The 25,737-nt window shown below is 45.1% G+C and overlaps 1 protein-coding gene across 1 annotated transcript in view; it reads left to right on the forward strand.

The window, feature by feature from the left end:
• Nucleotides 1-23,767: 23,767 nt before the first annotated feature.
• The window catches only part of LOC138245616 (rho GTPase-activating protein 7-like), a 685,827-nt gene continuing 683,857 nt past the window's right edge, over nucleotides 23,768-25,737 (forward strand). Inside the window, exon 1 of the mRNA XM_069199346.1 lies at nucleotides 23,768-24,306. Coding sequence (XP_069055447.1) covers nucleotides 24,156-24,306 — 151 coding nt within the window. The 5' untranslated portion in view covers nucleotides 23,768-24,155. The remainder of the gene's footprint in view (nucleotides 24,307-25,737) is intronic.

A 25,737-nucleotide genomic window follows, 5' to 3' on the forward strand; every position in this document is an offset into this window, starting at 1 on the left:
ATCCCACAGGCGGCACAATGGCAGGCGCCGGGCTGGAGATAGATATCTCCAGCCCGGCTGCTGTTACCGCCGTGGCAGTGGGAGTGATACATTGGGGAGTTGGCTAAAAAGTAAAATACACCCAAAAAACAATCATCAATACATTCATGTGCATGTCAATTCAAAAACCTAAATCTGGATGTAAAGCAGATCTAATATAAGACACTACATCATAAAAACAATAGACCTTACAATATGCCAGTACATATTGCCAATGTAAACATAATACAATTCACTCTATATAAAGTGCTAAGGCCTAAAAAGTGCAAATACACAAAACAGTCTAATTATGACAAATAATGTGCAAAAATGCAAAGGCAATACAAAGTACAATACACTCTATCATAAAGTGCAGTAAGCCTAGAAAGTGCAAATGTGCAAAACAATATAGTTGAGACAATGAGGTACTATAAGGACAAATAACTGCAAGAAAGAAATATATAGTTCTGTCCACTCAAATAATGAAGTGCAACAGTGCAAATATATGTATCAAATATCCAACATGAGTCATGGCACTCAATTTGCTAATAGAACATTTGACTGCATAATTAAATTTGCGATTCTCTGCAAAACAGATAAACTGCCCAGAACTTGGTTCCTCATTGCGATGTGGGGACATTTTGACACCCAGGGCCGATGGGGTGAAAATTGTTGATGTGCTGGAAGAAGGAGAAGGTGATGCATCGATCTGGTAGGCGATACGTCGAAGTTTCCATTGCAAGGCAGGCGCTGCTTCAATTTTTGAAGCACATGGAGTTTCTTGAAAATGTGTAGTTTTTCTTGGCCCTGAGACTTCAGAAACAGGAGGCAAGCTCAATCCAAGCCCTTGGAAAGCACCTCAGGAGGGAGGCAGAGTCTTTACAGCAGAGTCAGAGGCCAGCAGGGCAACAAGCAGGGCAGCATCCCTTCTCAGCATAGCAGTCCAGATGAGTCCTTTGAGCAAGCCAGGGAGTTCCTCTGACAGAATGCAGGTGTAGGTAAAGAAGTGTCTAAGTTGGTAGGGTCAGAGACCCCAGTTTATATACCCAAAAATGCCCTTGAAGTGGAGGAGACTTCAAAGAGTAGTTAGTTTTGAAGTGCACAAGTTCCCCTTTCAGCCCAGTCTTGTCTGCCAGTGTCCCTGTGGGGAGTTATCAGTCCTTTGTGTGAAGACAGGCCACTGGCCTCTTAAAAATAAATGTCAGGCGTTCCACCATTCCAGCACAGGAAGACACATACATTATGCAGATGAATGCAGATGTGACTGAGTGTTGTCTGGGTGAAATGCACAAAGGAGAGGTCAACCAGCACAGACCAGACATTGATTGGAGACAGGCTGTAAGGAACAAATGGTTTTAAGTGCAGAGAAATGCTCACTTTCTAAAAGTGTAATTTCTAAAATAGTAATATAAAATCCAACCTCAACAATAAGCAGGATTTTCAGTTTTAATTCTGGGCATTCTAAATATGACCTGGTTACCCCTTTCAGGTCAGATTCTACTACCCAAATATTATATGAGGGCAGTCCTAATGCTAGTCTATGAAAGGAGCAGGCCTCACAGTAGTGGAAATTAATTTAGGAGTTTTTCACTAACAGGACATGTAAAAAACATATGTACGTGTCCTGCCTTTTACCTACATAGCACTCGGCCCTATGGGTTACCTAGGGCCTTCCTTAGGGGTTCCTTATATGTAGAAAAGGGGTGTTTAAGGCTTGGAAAGTACTTTTAATTGCCAAGTCAAAGTGTCAGTGAAACTGCATACACAGGCCTTGCAATGGGAGGCCTGTGACGTGGTTAAGGGGCTACTTATGTGGGTGGCACAATCAGTGCTACGGACCCACAAGTAGTATCTAATTTACAGGCCCTAGGCACATGCAGTGCACTTCACTAGGGAGCTATAAGTAAATCAAATATGCCATTTGGGGATGAACCAATGTTACCGTGTATAAGGGAGAAAGCATAAGCACTTTAGCACTGGTTAGCAGTGGTAAAGAGTGCAGAGTTCTAAAACCAGTAAAAACTGTGTCAGAAAAGTGGAGGAAGGCAGGTAAAAAGTTGGGGGATGACCACCCTAAAGCTGTCAGCTCTAAGAAGAAAGATACTATTCCAAACTCCAATCACAAAGCATAAGGGGCTGCAAGTGTGTTTGAATTGCATATCTGATGAAAGATTCTACCTTCAATCCCCTCAAGAGAGTGCCAGTAACTCCTATCCAATACTTTGGATACATAACACAGGGAAGGGGGAACTTTGACCCTATAAACAGACAAAACATGCCCAAAATGACACCTCCCACAGGTTTTTAAAAATATGTACAAGGCATTAGCCTGGGAAGGTGCCCTGCTTACACACAACTTAATATGATCAATGTCCCGTCCATTCTTAGAGAAGACCTTCCCAAGATAAAGATACAAGTCCACAATTCGAAGTTTCTCAGGACCCAAATGCTAATTGAAATATCTATTTATTCTAGACCCATTCGCACAAAAGATTAGGACTCTGCTTTTGGCAATAATAATCTTCAGAAAATGGACTTCTATATACAGCAGCAATGTTACCAGGCAGTGCTGAAAGCCAGTTGGAGTAGAAATCCATGATGACTACATTGTCAGCATATAATTGCAAGACAATACACATAGCACCAATTGTGTGCGGATCACCCCTTACAAGATTTAAAGGGCCTGGAAGTGCAAAAGTATATATAGAAAACAATAGGGAAGCCAACAAGCAACCTTGCTTGAGAACATTATAAGTTTGAACCTTACAGGATAGACCCTGCAACCCTCCTATCCAAATTTGGCACCAAGTATCTGAATGGAGCTCCATAATATCGCCCAAAAGGTGGTGCAGAACCCCCAGGAGAAGAAGCTTCCTCCACAGCGGTTGGCAGTCAACTCTAGCAAACGCAGTAGAGAAATCTATAAATGCCGTATATACTGGCATGTTACGGGAAAATCTTTTTTTTCTACTACTGTCTCGAGGACTGCAATATTATCCAGTGTACCATGATTCCTCCTAAAACCGTCTTGTTCAGGTGGAATGGTATATTAATCTTGAGACCACTGCTGTAAGTGGTAAACTATGCTCTTAGCAAATAGTTTGCCAGAAGCATCGAGCAATGCTATCTGTCTGTAACTTGCTGGGGAGGATTTAGTGCCCTTCTTATACAGCTGAACAATGATGCTACCTTTCCATGATTGGGGGATTTTTCCCGAACAATACCAATAATTAAATAAGGGGCTAAAAAAAGATCCCAATGCTACTGCTTCCTTTTTTATGACAGGAATGGGCACCTTGTCAGGCAATAAACCCTACTATCTCATCCACATTGAATTAGACAAACCCCCCTCGTCCAACACTTTTGGGAGGGTCCACAAACTGAGAGCCCTCCCAGCCTCCGTTTGCAAATCATTGTCAATGTCAGAAAGGGAATGTTTTCACCAATCACCTCCATTTTGCTGGCAACCATGGCTTCTCGATCGCCAGAATCAATTCTCGAGGGAACTTCTGGGACTGCACATTTCCCCCCACAGTTACCGCCCTCCAGCAGAAAATCTAAAAGACCATGATCTTTCATAGTACTATTGGAGGGATTAACCCCTTCTGTGCCGCAGACGTAATGGTTACGTCCTGCGGCACAGTGCTCATGTGCCCAGGACGTAACCATTACGATCTGGGCACAGAGCCAGAGGGAGTGCTAGCGCTCCCTCTGTGGGGTTCCTCCCACCCCCACAAAGCAGGGGGTTCCACCCCCGACCCTCCCCTGTGACGTCAGCGCACGATTGCGCGCTGACTATCACAGAGAGAAATGCTCAGCATTTCTCTTCCGATCACGTGGAGGAGGCCTGAGAGGCTTTAAAGGGAAGTTAAGCAATCCGGCTGCAAAATGCCCACTAGACCCCAGGGATTTATTTTATAAAAGGAAACTGGCATGAGGGGAGCGACCCCTTGGGCAAGGGTCTCTCCCTGGGGGGGGCATTTTTTTTAAGGCCTTTTCTGCCCCCCTTGGGGACAGATTGGCCTATTTTTATGAGGCCAATCTGCCCCAAGGGGGACAGAAATCACTAGACAAGAGGGAATTTTTTTTTTTCCGTGAATTAGGCAAGGGTCGTTCCCCTGGGTGGCAAATTTATTTTAGGCCTTTTCAACCCCCCTTGGGGGGCAGATCAGCCTATTTTAATTAGGCTGATCTGGTCTCAAGCACCGGGGATTTTTTTTGTTGTTGTTGGTTTACAGATGGGGAGAGGCCCCTTAGGCAAGGGTCTCTCCCCTGGAGGGGTAAATTGTATTTAGGCAATTTCTGCCCCCTTTGGGGGCAGATCAGCCGATTTTAGGTAAATCTGCCCCCAAGGGGGGCAGAAACCACTAGGCACCGGGGATCTTTTTTTTTGTGCCAATGTCACGCAAGGGGAGCGACCCCGTAGGCAAGGGTAGCTCCCCGGGAGGGTGGTGGGGGCGGGGGGCAGGGAGGCAAATTTATTTTAGGTAATTTCTGCCCCCCGGTGGCAGATCAGCCTATTGTTATTAGACCGATATGCCCCCAGGGGGGGCAGAAACCTCTAGGCACCAGGGCACATTTTTTTGTGTTTTTTTTTTTATTTGTTTTTTTAGAGATTCGGGAGCGACCCATTAGGCATGGGTCGCTCCCCTGGGGAGCAAATTGTATTTAGACCATTTCTGCCCACCTTGGGGGCAGATCGGCCGATTTTAGGTCAATCTGCCCCCAAGGGAGAAGAAACCACTAGGCACCGGGGATCTTTTTTTTTGTGCCAATGTCACGCAAGGGGAGTGACCCCGTAGGCAAGGGTCGCTCCCCAGGGGGTGGATGGGGCGGGGGGCAAGGTGGCAAATTTATTTTAGGTCTTTTCTGCCCCCCTGGGAGTGGCAGAAACCTCTAGGGGCCAGGGATTTTTTTTGTTTTGTTTTTTAGAGGTGGGGAGTGACCCCTTAGTCAAGGGTCGCTCCCCTGGGGGGCAAATTGTATTTAGACCATTTCTGCCCCCCTTGGGGGCAGATCGGCTGAATTCTTTTAGGCCAATCTGCCCCCAAGGGGGCAGAAACCACTTAGGCACCAGGGATTGGTGTGTTTGTATGCGTGTGTTTTCTTTAGGGGGGCAGCCCCTTGGGTAAGGTTCGCTTCGCTAAGGTTACTGTTGGAAATATCTGCCCCCCATTGGGGGCAGATGGGACTATTTTCGGAAGGCCCATCTGCCCCAAAGGGGGGAACAGAAATCCCACCAGAGGCCAGGGAAGTTTTTTTTTTTTAAATAAGAGGGTGGGGGTATGGCCATTCTCCCACCCCAAATAAATGGGGACAAAGTTGTTCTACCCACCGGTGGGCAGATAGGGCAATTACCCCTGATCCACACCCCGGGGGGCAGAAAGTCTACTAGATGCCAGGGAATTTAAAAAAAACAAAAAATATTGGGGTGGTGGCTACCAACCAGTATGGGCCTGGTTATGCCCCCACCTCAGCTGAAGGGGGTAACAGTCTTTCAGCTCTCCCCCGCACTCTAAAACATCTTATCCCACAGCAAGCAAGAAGACATTTGATTATTTTGGCTTTTAGTTTTACATTTGGGCCATGAGAGCTTGGCTTACTCTCAAAATCGTCCCACTTGGAACGGTGAGGGCTGCACTTTATGGACTTTGGGACGCTGCCATGTAGAAAAATCCACAAGACCTAGACACATCTGAAAACTAAACATCTGGGTGATTCCAGGATGAAGTGTTTCACATGCACCCCACACCATTTTTGTACCCACAATCCCCTGCAAACCTCCAACTTTGCTGCAAATCACACATTTTTCCCACATTTTTGTGATGGAACCTTCCGGAATCTGCAGGAATCTACAAAATTCCTACCACCCAGCATTGTCTCATCTATACCGATAAAAATTCTACTGCACTTGTCAGCCTAAAAATGTTTTTTTTGCAAACTGCCCTTTTGGACCCCCTTTGTTCCCCCTCAATATCAACATGTTTTTGGCTCTTCCCTTTCACAAGCACTTGGCCCACCTACACAATTAAGGTATCATTTTTACCAGGAGACTGAGAGGAACATTGGGTGGTATGAAATGTGTCCCAGTGCGGTGATCCCACACAGAAATGTGGGAAAAATGAGATTTTTTTAGCTAAATTTGAGGTTTTGATGTGTCTAGATAGTGTTTTGGGGCATTTCCTTTCGCAGGCAGTAGGCCCACCTACAACAGTGAGGTACCATTTTTATCGGGAGACTTGGGGGAACGCTGGGTGGAAGGAAATTTGTGGCTCCTCTCAGATTCCAAAACTTTCTGTCACTGAAATGAGAGGGAAAAGTTTTTTTTTGGCCAAATTTTGAGGTTTGCAAAGGATTCTGGGTAACAGAACCTGGTCAGAGCCCCACAAGTCACCCCATCTTGGATTCCCTTAGGTGTCTAGTTTTCAAAAATGCACTGGTTTGCCAGGTTTCCCCAGGTGCCGGCTGAGCTAGAGGCCAAAATCCACAGGTAGGCACTTTGTAAAAAACACCTCTGTTTTCTGTGGACAAATGTGATGTGTCCACGTTGTCTTTTGAGCCATTTCATTTCGCAGGAGCTAGGCCTACCCACACAAGTGAGGTACCATTGTTTTCGGGAGACTTGTGGGAACGCTGGGTAGAAGGAAATTTGTGGCTCCTCTCAGATTCCAGAACTTTCTGTCACCACAATGAGAGGGAAAAGTGTTTTTTTGGCCAAATTTTGAGGTTTGCAAAGGATTCTGGGTAACAGAACCTGGTCAGAGCCCCACAAGTCACCCCATCCTGGATTCCCATAGGTGTCTAGTTTTCATAAATGCGCTGGTTTGCTAGGTGTCCCCAGGTGCCGGCTGAGCTAGAGGCCAAAATCCACAGGTAGGCAGTTTGTAAAAAAACACCTCTGTTTTCTGTGGAAAAATTTGATGTGTCCACGTTGTGTTTTGGGGCATTTCCTGTCGCGGGTTCTATGCCTATCCACGCAAGTGAGGTACCATTTTTATCGGGAGACGTGGGGGAACACAGAATAGCAAAACAAGTGTTATTGCCCCTTGTCTTTCTGTACATTTTTTCGTTCCAAATGTAAGACAGTGTGTAAAAAAGACGTCTATTTGAGAAATGCCCTGTAATTCACATGCTAGTATCGTCACCCCGGAATTCAGAGATGTGCAAATAACCACTGCTTCTTAACCTTCTCAACCTTATCTTGTGGCCATTTTGGAAATACAAAGGTTTTCTTAATACCTATTTTTCACTTTTTATATTTCAGCAAATGAAATGCTGTATACCCGGTATAGAATAAAAAACCATTGCATGGTGCAGCTGATTTATTGGCTCTGGGTAAGTAGGGTTCTTGATGAACCCACAAGCCCTATACATCCCTGCAACCAGAAGAGTGCAGCGGACGTAACGGTATATTGCTTTAAAAAATCTGACATCGAAGGAAAAGGTTACAGATTAAAACGTGAATAAAAATGGCTGGTTTTTTTCACCTCAATTTCAATATTTTTGTATTTCAACTGTTTAATTTCTGAAGGAAACACTTGTAGGATCTACACAAATGACCCCTTGCTGAATTCAGATTTTTGTCTTCTTTTCAGAAATGTTTAGCTTTCTGGGATCCAGCATTGGTTTCACGCCCATTTCGGTCACTAACTGGAAGGAGGCTGAAAGCACAAAAAATAGTAAAAATGGGGTATGTCCCAGTAAAATGTCAAAATTGTATTGAAAAATTGGGTTTTCTAATTCAAGTCTGCCTGTTCCTGAAAGCTGGGAAGATGGTGATCTTGCCACCACAAACCCTTTGTTGATGCCATTTTCAGGGGAAAAACCACAAGCCGCCTTCTGCAGCCCTTTTTTCCCATTTTTTTGAAAAAAACTAAATTTTCACTGTATTTTGGCTACTTTCTTGGTCTCCTTCAGGGGAACCCACAAAGTCTGGGTATCTGTAGAATCCCTAGGGTGTTGGAAAAAAGGACGCAAATTTGGCGTGGGTAGCTTATGTGAACAAAAAGTTATGAGGGCCGAAGTGTGAACTGCCCCAAATAGCCAAAAAAAAGGCTTGGCACAGGAGGGGGAAAGGCCTGGCAGTGAAGGGGTTAAAGGACAGTAACTGGGGTACTGAAGGCAACCTCCAGAAGACTCTGAGGGGTCTGCTGGAGGAGAATGGACTTGACTCTCCTGTACACAGCCAATTAACAATGATCCACAGACAACAGTTGCCTCCAGGTGACAACCATTATCCAGCAAAAGGGAAATCTCTGAAGGATGACATCTGGAGCCTTCCACCACTGCCTTAGAAACAACAGAGGGCATTTTTTTCTTAAAGAAACCAGAAATAACAGGCTGGGATTTAAAGAAATGTTGCTGGGAGCTTCTTGCACCACAGGTAGAGTTTCTTCCTTTTCTTTTTAGGTGTGGGGAGTAAGAAACTACTCTACCGGAATGCAATTTCTTCAAAGTCATAATAATCTCACAAACCCCTTCTTCAAAGACCACATCTATATACTTGTTGGCTTATTAACTGCTGGTCAGGACAGTTTTCAGGTGGAAACATACTCAATGGGCAGGCAACAGTGATAATGGCAATAGTAGAAATAGAAACCAGATTTTCAAAAACGTGCAGGGGCAAATGGAGAAGTTGGCACAAATTGGATATGTGTGCAGGAAACAGGCCCCCCTCAAAGAGTTACAAGCTGCACTGGCCTAATGCCAGTCACCTCTGCACCACTGGGAGGACCTGCGGCCTAGGCCTCTGCCTGCACACACAGAAGAATGCCACTAAAGCACAACATCACAGACACCATTCTTGCTGCTGTCACTGATGGTGTTGCTGTTGCAGGCTGCTGACTCGGTCCTGTCTCTCTCCTACAAGTTGGCCAACCAGCTTGCAGAGGTCCTTAAGATCCCTCCAGAGCTCCAATTGAACAACTGAACAAGATTTGATTTCTTGCCCCAGCAGCACCCAGCAGTATAATTGTAGTCAATGCTGTCAGCGTGGTCACCTGGTCAACAGGACAAAAACTACCAGACACCCATGCATCTAATACACTTAATACACCTAATTTACAAGTTTCAGGTTCCACGTTACCTGCCCCTTAGAGAAATGGTGATAGGGGCAGTGACAACAGACAGATGACCATGACCTGGTAACGTCAATGTACTGGGCGTGGTGACAATGTGGTGACAATAATGTGTTACAGGCAGCTATCCCAACTTTCCAAACTGCCACTGGCTGCTGCTTGGCCGCTGGCTGCCAAACAAACCAAGCAAATGGCAAAGTGGCCTCACTATGCCACTGAGAGAGCAAACAAATATCACAAGCTTAAAAATCTTAAAAGCTTAAAAGCTTGCCACTACCTGCTGACTGCTTGCCTGTAAGCACCAAAGGCAACATAATGCTGCCGAAGCAGGAACCCCGGCACCCAGGCGCAATCACTGCGCTCCTCAGCATTTTTTCCAACGTTGGCATTCAGCAGCAGCGTCTTCTCCTCACGCTCCTCAATCCTCGCTTCTTCTCATGTGTATGTGTAAGCAAAAATGTTACAATAATTTATATGGCCTTTGTTTAAGATCTTTGTTTTAGTTGAGAAGATCCTACCAAGATAGGAATAAAACTGCACCACTTCCATCTTGGCACTCCCCAAGAACATTATAAGGTAATTCATGAGTATAAAGCAAGAAGAGACATGGCACAAGCCATTTTGTGTCACCGCTTTTCTTGACAAAACTTTGTTCTCTCACTTCAAAACCTGAGTCCAGGTAGATGAATGTAGGGCAATTATTAACTTCAAAAGATGAGCAGGAATCCCTAGCACTGACATTTTTCTCCACAGAGTCACCCAGTCAACCCTATTGAACACTGTGGAGAAATCAATGAAAGTTGTATGCATGGGTATACCCTTGGACTGAGTGTACTTTTCTATTAAGGTTTGTAAGGCCCTAATGTTATCTAAAGTCTCACAGTTCTAATGAAAGCTGCCTGCTCAACGCGCATAAGGTTATTATAAGGTTATTACCAAACACCCATTTTTGAAGATGTAATAAAATGCTTTTGGCAAATAATTTGCCTCTCACATCCAATAAGGTGATTTGTCTATAACTAGTAGGATAGCTTCTTGGTCTTTTTTTGAATAAGGGGACAATGATACTTCCCTTTCAGGATGATGGAATATCACAGATTGGTGGCAGTGCTGGAAATAAGACATAAAAATGATAACCCATAGGAAGGACTCAAGTTTAATAAGGGCTATTGGGAGTTCTTGAGGGACAATAGCACCCGAAGTTCTTGCACCTTTGATAAATCCCTCAATTTCCATACTGGGAGTTCCATAGAGTCTGGTTCAACACTAAAAACAAGCTGATCCCTGCTACTTGAGTTACAGGAATATAAATGAGAAAGAATCCACCATTATTATTGTGGCACTAGTATTAGCTGAGAAATTATCTAGTGCTTGTACAAAAAAAACTATGTGAGCCATCATCTGACCGGATTCAAATCCGTCTGGTCCCTATGGATTAAAGTTTAAGCAAGCAGAGTAGTACGAGTAGCCCATATCTTCATGAATAATTTATAATCTGTATTGAGAAGACTAATGGGAAAGTATGAATTTACATCATGAGAATCTTTTCCTTTCTTTGAAAAGCTGACTATTATGGATTCCTTGAATGTCCATGCTATTTGACCCCTCTCTTTCATAAAATTAAAGAAGTCCACCACAAAAGGTAAAAGATCTTTGGAGAAAATTTTATAACATTCAGCTGGAAGACCATTGTTACCAGCCGTCTTCCCATTTGGCATAGCCGAGAGAGCTTCCTGTACTTCCCTAAGGGATATAGTGGAAATGCAAGCTGGACATTTGTGGAAGGCAAATTGATTGAAAATAATCAGATAATTGAGACTGTGTAGTCTGATAGTTGGACTCATACAGCACTTACTAATGCTGCAAAAATAATTCAGGGACCTGGCCTTTGCCAGAAACTATATTACCATAATTGAGTTAACCAGTTCCATAACCACTGAAGCTTCAAGCCTTACCCGAGTGGACTAGTCCAAAACTCTGCCTATTAGCTGACTCTTTTCATGCAGTCTTTGTTGGTATGCCTTGGAGCTCTCGATTTCCTCTAAAGTAAAAAATTCCCACAGTTTCTCCTTAGCTTTTGCAAGATTCTCAACTGTAGTAGGAGACCCACTAATTCTGGAAGCCAGATCGACAGCTGCTTGGAGCAAGGCAATTTGTTTTTTATGATTCTTGTGTTGCCAAGCCTGATGAGCAATTATATGGCCAAATGCCACAGCTTTAAAAGCCTCCCACACAATCATTGAGGCAGTACCACGATTTATCAGTAGGCCATATTACATTAGATACCAAAGACTGATCCAGCTGCCACCTAGGTCTCTCATTCCTTGACACATCTACCTTTATCATAATGGAAACCATTGAATAGTCAGAGAAAGAATTGACCCGGTTGTTAGAATCGACCCTCTCAATACAGCGGGAGACCAGAAAATAAAAACGGGTAGCAGTGTCAAAACAAGTGAATTGTGAGGTACTGGGATGTTTACACCCCCCTCCCCCCCGAATCCAGTAAGGCAAAATCATGCTTAAGTGCATCTAGGACCTTCTTTGTATTTGGTTAAAGTTGTTTTTTCATCTTATTCAAGGTATGCAAGACTAAGGCCCTCATTATGAACACTGCAGTTTACACCGCTATGTTCACGCTGGTGGTCTCTCCAGTGACCGCCAGCTCCCCCGGAACCCCACTGGCCGTATAATGTACATTCCTCTGGGCCTGGGGGCGGAAACATTGTTTCCGCCCACCGGCCCAGAGGAATGCCTGGCCTGGACATTGCCGGCGGCTCCATATGGAGCCGCCCTCAATGTCTCTGTGCGGCGGGTGCAGTTGCACCCATCGCGCAGATCACTGCCCGACCTGCGCAATGGGGCACTGCACAGGGGCCCCTGCACTGCCCATGCCAAATGGGGAAACCCGCCAGGGAAAGGCTGGAGGCAAAGGGATCATTATCCGAGGTGCAGCAGCACTGCTCTGTCGGATAATGATGCCGTCCACCGCCAGGCTGCCTGACGGAGGCAGCCTGGTGGTGGGTAAGGGCCGCCTATGGCTTCAATATGTGGCGGTGTGAGCCGTCATGCCGGCTGGCGGGATTTCCCGCCACCGCCGGCATGGCAGCCCACACCACCACATTCATAATAAGGGCCTAAATCTTGAATAAAATTAAAGGGCCTGATTACGTGTCTGGTGGTCACTTGACCACCAGACTTGCGGTGGCGGTCAGGACCACCGCTGCTGTGGTGGTCCGACTGACACATTATGACCCTGGTGGTCAGACCGTCAAGGTACTGCCATCTCCGCCGGGATTGGTGATCCCGATGGGTTGATGGCAGGTGCAGGTCGCAATCACCCAGGGTGGCTTTGCATGTAGCACCGCTCTGCTGAAAGGTGCAGGGGACAGCGGGGGAGGGCCTGCACCGCCGATGCAATTGCAGACAGGGAGCATTGTGAGGCTGCTTGTTCCCCCTGTGGGTGGCAGCATTTCCGCTGGCTTGATTATGAACAGGCAACAATGCTGCCACCACTTTCCTCCTGGGCTCACGGGTAGAAACCTTGGTTTCCGCTTGTCAGCCCAGTGGGAAAGTCATAATAGATCCAGTGGGGAGGTCGCCAGTAAGGTGGCAACCTCCCCGTCTGAAGTTCTGCAGATGAGTTTTCCCATCTGCCGAACACGTAATGTGGCCCAAATTCTCCCCCCCCCAAAATCAAAACCCAACAGCACCCATAGCCACCTTGTAAATGTGTGACAAATTATCTGGATCATCAAACACTGGAGCGTAATAATTAGCCAATTCAGTGGAGCGCCATTAACTTGGACCTTCAAACAAAAGCACCTACCCAGTGCAGCTCAAAGCTCCTCACAGACCTGCTAATCAAGCCCCTTCCCCAAAAGAATTGCAACCCCCCTTACCGCCAGATGTGCAGAACCAAAAAAAAGATCTTGCATATTGTTTCAGAATATGAATTTTAGGGCTATTGGTCTTAAGATGAGCTTCCTGCAGAAATATAACATCTAGGTGGAGAGCCCCTAACGTACTTAACTCTCCCATACATTTCCGTCTACTTGACATACCTTTTATATTGCAAGAAACACATCTAATTTCACATCCCATTACAAATAACATCTTGCTTTTCCAAAGCAACCTTGCACTGCTCTATGCTTAGTAAAACCAACTTATACTCACATCTGCTCTTTTTATACTGCATGAACTGCACCTTCCCAAAAAAGCACCCATCCTTCTAATGAGGGGGACCCCCTAACATGAAACAACCAAAGTAAAAAAAACTGAAAAAACAACCTCCTCCCCTAGCAGGAGGAGAATTGCCTACATTACCTTTCCTACAATGTAGCACCTTAGCCTGGGTGCCCCAGGTGCCTCAATAAATGCAATCAGAGAGCTTCAACCTAATAACTAGACTGGACCCCTAGCTGAAATCTACAATTAAGTTATATGCATGTAGAAGCTCAACCAAGCAAATTAGCACCTAGTTTAAAAAAAAAAAAAATCATAAATGATCAGGAGTCTTGAAATTTCCAGTTGACATCTTGAGCTACCCATTCTTGAGTTACCCACTGGGCACATTGGAAACCTCATGCGGAAGCTGCTGTGCCTCCGCTACGCTGGTGAAAAGATTAAATTGCCCCCCAGCCAGAACCTTCAGTTTGGATTGTTGCACGATAAATGCTTGCAAGCTTTAGGCCTTAAATGAATGCATCAGCTTTAGGAAGGCTTTGCTTGTGCGTGTTGTGGAAGAAGTCATATCGGAGAAAAATGCAACATTGGGGGACCTCTGGCGTGAATTGTTCATGCTTAGTAACCTCTGTCAATACCTTTTCTTTGATCCAATAGTCTATAACGTTCACCAAAATAGTGCACAGAAACCTTGCCCCAGGAGAGTCTTAGGGCAGTACACAATGGGCCCCTGTGAGCAATAAATCCCCTGAATAGTCAGGAAGAACCTCGGCTCTAATAAACAAATCGACCCACTGAAGGACTTGCTGGCCCTCACAGCCCTCCAGGACCCCTACAAAATGCAAATTGGAGCGTTGAGAATGATTTTCAAGCTCCTCAATCTTGGTCTCATAAGAGAGATTCTGCTTCTCAAGCTAGATGACATGCTTCTGAATTGATGAAACTTGGTCTTCTAGTTTAAATACTCTAGCCTCCACCTAGTTGAACCTTTCTGAATATAGGGACATCGTCTCCTCCATTTTTGCAAGCCTCACATGCAAAGCAGCCTCTTCAATAGCTTGTGATACCTTAAGATCCCTTATGATATCAAGAATCATATTTAACATAGTTTTGGTATATTTGCATAGTTACTGCCTTATCCGCAGAGGCTTGCAGCTGCACCTCCTGCTGAGCCTATGGTGGTAGGCACAGACACCTCTGGGATTGTGGCCCATGGATCGGTCAGGTGTGTCTGTAAGGTGACAAGGCTGATGGTAGGAGCTGATGCAGACAAAGCTATCTGAGAGGTGGCTGACAACATAGGTACCATAACCCCAGAGACTCTTTTTCCCTTGGCTAACAGGGGATAGTCTTTAGCTCTACCATGCTTTGCCGCTTGGCTGGCCTCACCGGAGGTTGATGGACCAGAGGCTTAAAGAGAAGGAGAAGCATCTGACTCTCTAGAAACATTAGGGTTTTCCGAGTTTTCAGCCATAACTACTTCCACCAAGGATGCCTGCGGTGACTCCACTAGGGAGCCCATCCCCTGCTTTAGAGCTTTTACGTCTTCCCCTCATCCTGGTGACCTGATCACTGAAGAGCATCTTCAGGACTGGAAGAAATAGAGGACATCCTAGTCTTCTTACGAAAGTGTGGGCTTTGAGTGGCTCTTGCCACAAGCAGCCCTGTACGTTTCTTGATTCCTTGGGTCAGGGCAGAAGAATCCAGGCTTCCTGCTGAGCCCCCAGACTTGAAGTATTTCCTCATTTTGTTTTTCCTTTTTAAGTATTATCCCACTTCTTCCTTTCCCCCCAGGCACAATCTAAGGGCAAGAAATGATGTGGCAAGCAACAGCATGGTGTAGCCAGATGTTGGAAGCCCCATAAATGGAAAGGTAGCTTCTAATGGTAGTAACGGAGGTGGCTAAAAAGAAACAATAGGAACGTCGTCAAGAAGCTGCTCACAGTGATACAGCAGCAGTCACTCATTGATTAGCATTTGTCGTAGGCAGCAAAAAAAGAAAAGAACCCAGCCACAGAGCTCCACCACCACAGGCATTGATAGAAAATTTCCAGCCACAACTCTTCTGAGCCTCTTTGTGCCTCAGTTTAAGCCTAAAAACAAGAATAGCTAGAATGCGTCGAAGATATCTGCCCCTCCATTAGATCTTTTGGAATCCTCAAGACAACGACTGCAGAAAATAGAGCAGAGGCAAAGCGAATTGAACATCCCTGTCCCCCGTTGCTTGCCACCTGCCTCCTGTCACCCAGCACTGCTGTTACCTCATGGCGCATGGCTCATTTCTCCTCCATGGCACCTCCGATGTACCTCCTACCTCCAAAGTCAATCTCCTACTGCCTCCACCCTCCTTAACTCCTCGTATCATCACATTAAGGCGCTTCTACAATTCCTCATTGGCAGTCCGCTGTGGCGATGGTGAGTCTCCTTGCAACCTCCTCTTAGGGCATTTCGCGGCACCATGGCTCTGGTGTTCTAACCTGGAAGCTGTCGATGCATGTCTGGGGGAGAGATCCAACAAGCGCCTCAGCAGCAGAACATGTGAGAATCGCCTGCTGCAGCCGATGAAAACCTTAGTTTTTTAAACATATTTCAAAATGGCTGTTTTTGTTCCCTCTTTCATCTTTATCTTAGAATTGCCTGAGGTGCCCAACAAAGAGCCCCACTAGAAGGCACTGTAGAGGGATCAACAACAGACTGACTATGGGGAAATAAGCCCCACCAGAGTGAGCTCCTCTTTTACTGAAAATCAGAAAGACGGGTAAAACATTTTTCTGGCCCTCTGGTACATCCGGATTACACTCCTGAAATAAAGATTTTAATGAATACACATTATCCTCCACCTGAACTACTTTAGATTTTCTGATAGCTACCCTAAAAGAAGGGACCTCTGACCTACAAGGGATTACCCACTTTGATACCATCATGTTTAAACCAACCATTATCCACACTATTGGCCTGAGTAACCTGCGATTTCAACTCTTTAACATATTGCACCAGAATTTGACAAAGACCTGAGGCGGTCAGGTGTTGAACCCCTCAAAAGGATTGGGGTCAACACATTCAACACATGATCAGAATTAGAGACTAATCTTTCTCATAAAGATAAAATAGAAGATACAACTTTCTCAATACATAACATAATTTCAGATGAAACAGTTCCCCCTCCTTCCAGGCTGAACAGCTACACATTCCATCGTGCCCTAGAGGACATAAATGATTTACCATTCATTGAATTCTTTGAATTTATCAAGATTAAAGAAGCCCTCAGAGATGGTGAACTACTGTAAAAAAATGCCAAAGATCGACATCTGGGCAAGCATTGCAAGGCTATGCCCAGATCACACCCTCCAAAAGGAGAGGATGATTTCAGACCTGCCTTCCTCAGCAGATTCCTATCATTAAAGTAACCTACGTCAGGCACAGTGAAGTCCTCCAACACAATGGGCCCCTCATAGTGTACCTCACTGAGGTGCCCAATAAAACTGTCTATAGAAGCCATGCTTTTTTAGAATTGGAGAGACATTTTGTCCGAAGTTAGAATTCATACGCTTTTCCCTAGCAGGTCTTGTAACCAGCCCCTGGTTGCCGGGTGGGCCGCTTACAGAATTTGGTGCATTGTTGCTGTTTAAGACAGGACCCAGCATTATAGCCTCCAACTTCATAGAGCCCAGCTCATGATCACTGCGTCCGCGTATTAGAGTACACAAATGTGCATCAATCTCGCTGGCATCAGTCCCTTCTTCTACTGAGCCAGGAGATCTACATAATTGGCTTAACAGTAATGAGGCGAGACAGCAGTGGCCAGCTTGAGCTCCCTGACATGAAGAGGCACATGGAAAGGATGAAGAATCCATGCACACATCAGAGGCTTCTCCATTTTTTCCTCCTCTTTGCCACTTATAGAAAAAAGGTTCAAAATTGGAGGGTAAGACTTCAGGTGATGCACTTGCGACTTCTTCCAACAAATCTTTTCTTTTAATTTCATGAGATTATTGAGTGAATTAGTTGCAGCAATCACATGACCAAAAGTAAGATGGAACACACCACATCACAGTGAGCAGTAGCACTGCTTGCAGAGCCTATGATACTCATGGTAGGTAATAGCAGTAGTATTTATTGTGAGAACAGGCAGTATCCCTGTGTGCCTCCTTTCCAACTGACACCCATCCTCTGTGTTCCACATTCGAGAACCCTTGTCTAGCAATGGTTGTCAGCATACAAGCAAACTAGATACCACATTTCCCCTTTTTTTCTAATGAACTTCAAAAATGTAAATAGCAGTACAGACAACAATAACAGTATACATAAAACTAAAGGATAAAATAAAACAATACAAAAGCAAAATGTAAACTGTATTTAACTTAAACTGTGTTCATGGAATGTAACAGTAAACTACTGTGTCCATTTAGTGTGACAGTGAAAGCAATGTAACAGTGAAAAACACCCAGACACCACCCCCCCGAATCATACATATTTGGGAAGAATTAAACTTCTCAATTAATCATCTTTCTGCATAATCTAGGTTTGTAAAGAAGGTTGCAGAAATATACCGAAAGATGAATCGAATGGACTAAGCATTACAAACTCTCTAAATTGTTAAGGAAACATTATGGATCTTCCTGCATCTGTGCATACTCTGCTTGTACATGGAACAAATGTTGAATGAGGCACCCTTACATCAAACCTACTTGTACTTGGAAGTGATGTTGAATTAGATGACCTCACATTGGCACCCAAAGCTTCATCTGAATCAACCCTTACATCAGCACCTAAATCTACCTCGTCATTCCACAACCAATCATTAGCATGAGGAATGCACACATTTCTCATTTTCTTAATTTTCCATTCCAGGATTTTGTTACATTTTGACATTCTGCTGAAATGCCACACTTTCTTATCAATTAACATTGCAGATTTCGTAAAACACTTCTTTTAGTTGCATTGGTTCTGAAAATGTACTACAACCTTTTTTTTGGTTTGTAGCCTAGTTTCACTCTCACTCAATCACCTGGTTTTAAATGAACTTCTTTAACTCCATGTTTTTTATCGTAGCACTCCTTATACAGTGTTTGCATGTTCAGTGATTTTCTTTTTACTCTGGAGGGAGACCACTTAATGCATAATTTCATATTCCTCCATGCCTTGTTGTCACTTGTGAACGGTTCTCTCCGTCATAAAATTTTTAATGGACTACATCCTGTTAACATTGCCATAATCCTGTATGCCCAAATTGTGCTCACTAATTCTTTTTTCCAATCCATCCCTGCATAAATGGCTACTTGTACGCCATTTCCTGCAGGATGATAAACTGGGGTATGCTTACTCTTTATGCCATTTCTAGTGAAGAATTTAAAATGTTTTCTGCTGTGAACTGTGGTCCATTGTCACTAAGTATGGTTTTAGGAATCCCTTTGCTTAAAATTTTTATCTCTAAGAAGGAAATTACAGCATTTGCATCTACTACTTCAGTTAGTTCAATGTCAGGCCATTTGGAATAGTTATCCATGATGACTATTCCCCTCTCATCTAAAATTGACTACTCCTCAATCATCTTAAATGGGACCCAAAATATCCTTGCTCAACTCTTCCCAAGGATTATCTAGATATTTATGTTCTCCTAAAGGTGGGTGAAACATTGATTGCATTTTATCTGCTTTAGAACATATATGACAATTCCTGACAATTCTATCTGTGTTTATATCTATACCAGGCCACCAGTAGGATGATTACATTATTTTCTTAAATTTGACAATAACCAAATTCCCCTCATGGCTTATTTTTAAAAGTTTTAGCTGTAACCCCTTGGGCGGTACTAATCTCTACCCCCTAAGAATATATCCTGTTTCATTAACAGACGTTCATCTTTATTCTCCCATAATTGTTAGCATTCTTCCTGTAATTTACTTTTCCCTGTCCATCCCCTTTGTGATGAACTCTTTCACCTGTGCCAACATTTTGTCTTCTTCATATTTCAACTTCCATTTATCATCCAATATTGTTGCATTGCTTTCATTGATCATGGCTACCCTGTATTCATCCCATTCATTTTTAATCTGTGCTGTATGTTCATCTAATGGTAATGGTGAATGCCTCAAATAGTCTTCCACTTTGTTCTTGTTACCCGGTAAGAACTCTACATCATACACAAAGTCCAACAGTCTTAGGCCCCCCCATTACCAGTGTGGCGGACCGACCTTCACATAACAACCCTGGTGGTCCGTCTGCCAGGGAACCGCCAGCTCCTCCAGGATCTTGGATCACAGCGGTCTGGCGGTGGCAGAGATCCTAATCTGCCAGGGCAGCGCTGCCCTGCGGATTACAACCTTGTACTCCACCAGCCTTTTCATGGAGGTAACACCGCCATGAAAAAGCTGGCAGAGAACAGGTGCAGGTGCCTATGGGGGGCCCTGAACTGCCCATGCACTTGGCATGGGTAGTGCAGGGCCCCCCTTGCCCAGCACCATCACAATGTTCACTGTCTGCTTTGCAGACAGTGAACAGTGTGAGGGTGTTGGTGCACGCTGCCGACTACAGCATTGCTGCTGGCTCAATTATGAGCCAGAGACAATGCTGTAGCCTGTATGTCATTCCCTCAATTCCTTTGAATAATTTATGCATAAGGCATTGGAAAACAGCAGCTGCTGACGCTAGACTGAATGGTATGTGTAAATATCTGTAACAACCGAAGGGAGTGACAAATTATGTTAAACTCCTGCTGTTAGAATGCAGTTCAATCTGGTGATAAGCTGAGGTTAAGTCGATGGTTGAGGACCATTTCACACCCTTAGTTTGTGACAACGGTTCATTAATCCTCATAAGAGGAAACTTGTCCACTTCTATGTTTTTATTCTCATCTCTTAGGACTATGCAGAACCTTACTGACCATTGTGTTTCTGTGATACTACTAATGGGGCTAGCCATTCTGCACTCTATGGGTTCTATTATTCCTTTGTGTTCTAACTTGTCCAATTCCTCCATTAAATTTCCTTTTATCTCTGTTGGTATATTTCTTGCTTTGAGACACACTGGCACAACTACATCCTTCAGGATAATTTTGTGTACATATCCACTTATTTTTTCTACCTTACCTCAGAATACCTCTGGACATTTTCTCACAAATTCTTCTTCCAAAGCACTTACAGGTTCACCTAATAGCAAAACTTGGTCATTACTCTTGGGATCAAGGGTTATACCTAAATTCCATTGATCTATCCATCCAAGTACTGATGTTCCTTTGCAGCAATTCTCTACTTTCTTTAAACATGAACAATTATTATAATTATGTGCTGTGTTCATGTCACTGTGTGCTCAAATAACATTATGAGATGTATTCTTCCAAATTAACTTTCTGTTAATAAAATATGCGTGCATTACATTTCCATATAATAGTTGTGGGTGTGTGCATCACAGTTACCCCTTAAATACATGGTGTGCGCGTAATTTCCTTTAAATAGTTATTGTTGTGCGCATCACCATTACGCTTTTAAATATCTTGGTGTGTGCATCAAATTTCCTTTAAATATTTATTGGTGTGCTCGTCACCATAACGCTTTAAATGACTGGGTGTGCTCATCAGTTTCTTTTAAATGGTTATTACTGTGCGCATCACCATTACACCTTAAATAACTTTGTGTGCACATCAATTTCTTTCCAATAGCTATCAAATAACAATTGTGGGTTCCACAGCCAAGATGGCCACACGTCATGCTCACGTCTGCGTCCTTGCGTATGTGCACTGTGAAACTGCAGGCCGAGCGCATGCGCATGTCACTTTAGGCATGCGAAGTTGAACACGAGCAAGGATGACTGCTCACGCTCACTACCTGTAAATCCCTCACCATGCTCCACCTCTTGAATCCCTTGCCGTATCCTCTTTGCCCAGGTCACCACGAGGTGCTGCCTCCAACAGATTAACAGATAGACCACAAACCTCTATCCTAGGTCTGCTAGGTCCATCTGTCTTCCCTCCGTCCGCCAATCCAGCTTGTGGATGTGCATAGAACAGCACCACTGTTCTCTGCCTGCTCTCTTCCAGTAGGTTCTTATCCGTGTGGTAGCTCATTGCAAATTTGTAGAGACTACGATACTCATGGTAGGTAATAACAGTAGTAATTATTGTGAGAGCAGGCAATACAACTTATCCCTACATGTCCTTCTATCCATCTGCCAACCTTCCTCCATGTCCCAAATTTGAGAACCCATGTCTAACAGTGGTTGCCAGGATACAAGCACCCTAGATACTACATTGCCTAATCAAACCTTCCGCCCCCCCCCCACCAACTGGCTCTGGCACAAACACTCGGCAGCCACTCTCCTGCAAAGACACTTGTGCACAGGTAGGCTGGACGGAGGGCCAGGTGGGCCAAATATGCTGAATATGCTGCATCTGTGACACGAAAAGACAAGGCCAGGGTCGGAGAACGAAACCCAGCTCACAATGGTCCAACAGTCCAAATGATCCAACAATGTGCAGCATTTAATGTCAGCACCAAGCAGCTAAGCCAATGGAAATCTGAAATTCACTCAGATTCACTTGTGCACTAATGCTCGACTCTCTTTATCCTTCCCTACAACATCAAGATCTTGTTTGCCTTGCTTTGCCCAAGGAGACACATCCTACTCGTTGAACATGCTAGCAAGATCCCGAGGACAGACTTTTGATAAGATTTTGCAGATGAGAACGAGCTGCTTGTAATAGACAGTTAGGGGACAAAAGATGCGGACATTCAATACTCGCAAGGCAACAGTATGTAATTTTTGATTGTGCCTCAATGTAGCGCAGCTGTCAGAGCAACTGCCTAGGGAGATGGAGATCTGGGTTTGAGTCTCGGCGTTGGCACAACGTCCTGTGATTCTGGGCAAATCACTTAGGGCCTGATTACAACTTTGGAGGAGGTGTTAATCTGTCCCAAATGTGATGGATATACCACCAGCCATATTATGAGTCCCATGGGATATAATGGACTCGTAATACAGCTGGTGGTATATCCGTCACTTTTGGGATGGATTAACACCTCCTCTAAAGTTGTAATCAGGCCCTTAATCTACCTCTGCACACGGTCAGCGCCTTGAGACCCACACGGGTGATAAGCCGCCCTATATAAATCTTAATTTCATTACCTGTCCAATTCTGCCCTCAACAACCTCTGCGGGTGAGACAATTGTGAGACGCGTCCTGGCCAGGGCCAGGTGCGGGTGAGCACCCAGCAGAGAGCAAGCCACACCGTCGGGCTAGCTAGGCCATCTCCACTCTCCGCTGGCTTGACCCTAAGGAGGAATACTATGCTTCTCCCACGCCCCACGGAGCCCAGGTGTTGCTGCCAGTTGTTACTGGTTGTTACTGGCTGTTGCTCCCCCCCCCCCCCCACACTGGGGTTCAAAGTGGCCGAGATGCTCCCCACACTGTCCTGCTTGCCTCTCACATCTGCAGCACAACTTTAGGAGGGATACGTGTCCTCTGCTGATGCTGATGGCAGCGGCAGCACCGAGCCTGTGCAGCCCTAGGTTCAGCCCCTGGCTGACAGGTGGAAGTTACCAGGGGCCAACAGAGCTCCCTAAGCTCCAGAGGCCGAACCCCCTGAGCAACAAAAACCTTAGGAAGTGCGGCGTGGCAACGAGAGAGCAACTGCAATACAGCCAGGCAGCGAGGCAGCGGCCACAGTGCGCTCCAGCAGCGGACAGGGCTGTGTGACAGTGGCGGAACAAACCTTGAGGGGGGACCCCTGCAAAATACATGAAGGGGGGCTCCCTCCCTGCCCGGACCCAGTGAGGGGCCTGCCACCTGTGCACATTGTAGAGTACTGAGGGGCACTGCGGCAGCTGCGGGGGTTAATATTACGCCACTAGTGTATGGCCACGTCGCGCTACTCAGCTTCCGAATACTTATTGGAGCAGAAAGGAACCATTTGAAGCTCCCTAAAAAGGATGTCACATACCAAAACAGCGAGAGATCTTATGGCAGGATCCTGGGATGAAAGCCACAGATCCACGTTAGTCCAACAGGCAGTTGTGATGCTGAGCAACTGGCGTCTGCCTAGTATTGCTCCGCCGCGCACATTAGTTCGGTTTCCTGTGCAATGGGGCCCTGATGTGGAATGAACCACAAAATGTACAGAGCCAGATGCATTATATAGTCCCGGTGCGATCTAGCTAATCAGGTGGGTAGTCGGCATGAGTTGTATCATCGTTGGCCGCACTTGGGTTGAGTGTAATTGAACTCACTGCCTTGTCTCATAGACCTGCAGCAAACTTGTCTCCACTACAAACTCATGCGGCTCCGGTCTTTGGCTCAAGGTCTTTTACTCCTCCGCACGCATTAGCCATTTAATTTAGTGTATGTTTGGCTGTGAAATATCGGCGCTATAAGGCTGAGACTATATACAACAGCAGGATACAAACATTATCAGTAAATTCAGGCTAGAGACTGAACAAGGCTCAATGAGTGTTTTAGAAGCATCCGTGAAATGCGCCTTATCGTGCGTCACGTTATTCGTTGAGGACGTAGGAATGGCAGGAAGGACTCGTTGCTTCATCTCAGCGGCTGGATGGCTCTGTATTTATTGCTTCGCATGCTGGGGGAATGAGCGTGTTTATAAAATGTGTCAGGCGAGATGCAGGGCTCTGTTGTGCTGCGAGGCAGGGGGGACCCGAGTGGGCTGCTATTTCCTCCCCGCCTGGCCTGACCCCAGAGTTGCTTGCAGGGAGCGTTGCTATTTCTCTGTCCTGCGTCTTTTGCTGTGAGGAGAAAGGCGTGTCGACAGACCCCGGGAGTGCTCTGCCAGTCAGTTCGGCACTCGGGCTGCAAGGAGCGTGCTTCGAGCTCTTACGGTACTTGGCTCTCACCAGCCCTGGCACCTAGGCAGCGGCTGGGTCTGGATGGGAGAACGCGAACCCGTGGATTTAGGGGCAGGGATGGCGCACCGGGGGAAGTCTCGGCTCAGGCGCTCCTTCAGTGAGCACATCAAGGACTCCACCAACAAGGCTTGGGATATATTCTGGAAGAGTGCGAGAGAGAAGCGCCTGTCAGGTCAGTCATCATTTAATCCTATAGACGCAAAAGACGGATAGCGCTGAACTGCTGCTTCTTTGTAATTCTTGTCATGTTACATAATGACTCCTCTTCAGGGCGCTTTGTTTTTTGTCATTAGAGAGCTATTTCCCAGCCCTGGTGTTTCCTTGAACTAACCGGTGCCTTTTTGGGACCAGATGTCTTTGTTTATGTTTGAAAGCCTTGCACTACTACGAGATTACATGGGTTGTCAAAAGTAGACGCAGGACTTGTGACATGGCGGTTCTAGTGACAGGAAGTTACCTGGTACACTTAGCAGCACATCACAGTTAACAAATAATTGATCCCATGTCTTGCTCAGTATTATATGTCCGCTGACTGTGATTTCACTTTATATGTGGCTGTCCACCTGGAGGCGATGAAGGTTGGAGAGCAAATGGGAACTAACACAGCTTCCCATTTTAACAAAAATATGGAATGCTCTGCCTCTCTTTCGGTGTGAAAATTGGGCACACTCACCTTTGCTTGTTTCCTACCTCCTGCCAAGAAACTTGGCGTGCATGTTGCTTGCCCTCAGCCCTGCTCATTATATAAATACAGAATTGTTACACGTGTACTAAACTGTTCCCCACCTTGAGATCTAGGAGTAGAATTTGCTTTTCACCCCAGAGATATGTATAGAGTACATGATGTCCTTAGGTGTTCAGGGGCTTCATGCCTTTAAATAATTTGTATGGGTTTGGCGAGTTGTGGTGGATCACACATCTGTGGTGAGCATCTTTGGGATATGGGGAGGATAAGATGTTCCTCTCACTGGTGTCTTTCCAAGGCTCAGCCCCGCCAGGTTCACCTTGGTGACAAGCAGGCAAAACAGGGAGTACCAACCTCAGAATGTCATTGCATCATTTTTCATCATTTGACAGTTCATACAAAAAAAGCACAATAGACTCTAGAGTGCTAAAAATTTTACAAATATGGCAAGTGTCAGCTAATGCGGGTAATTACCGCTTCATTAACACGATGCCCCCAATGCTGAACTTTCCTGCTCCCATGTAAGCATTCCAGTTCCTGTCATGCCATTTTTGCCAGTTAAGACCACTGGAAGCCAACAGTGCTTAGTGTGTGCTTAGCAAGACAGAAGGTAGAGAACAAGTAAAGATAAGAAACTTACATGTCTCTCTTCTGGTATTCAAATCCCTGCTGTCAAGGTTTTTTTTTTATAGTGCATTGCACAGGCAGTTATTTCAAATCGCTTTTCCCTCCAAATTAGCAGAAATTAGATTACAGGGATAGACTGAGGTGTCTAGGGTCCCATAATGTATTAAAGTGGGCAAATCATCATTATGACTAAAGTCTACTGGCCCCATAACTGGCACACTAAATGAAACTTCTGCTTTTTTACAACTTTAGAAGAAATTATCTAACTTTGTATCTAGAGTAGAGTTTCAC

The sequence above is a fragment of the Pleurodeles waltl genome, chromosome 7 (genome assembly GCF_031143425.1).
Source record: "Pleurodeles waltl isolate 20211129_DDA chromosome 7, aPleWal1.hap1.20221129, whole genome shotgun sequence".
In the NCBI taxonomy this organism is placed as follows: domain Eukaryota; kingdom Metazoa; phylum Chordata; class Amphibia; order Caudata; family Salamandridae; genus Pleurodeles; species Pleurodeles waltl.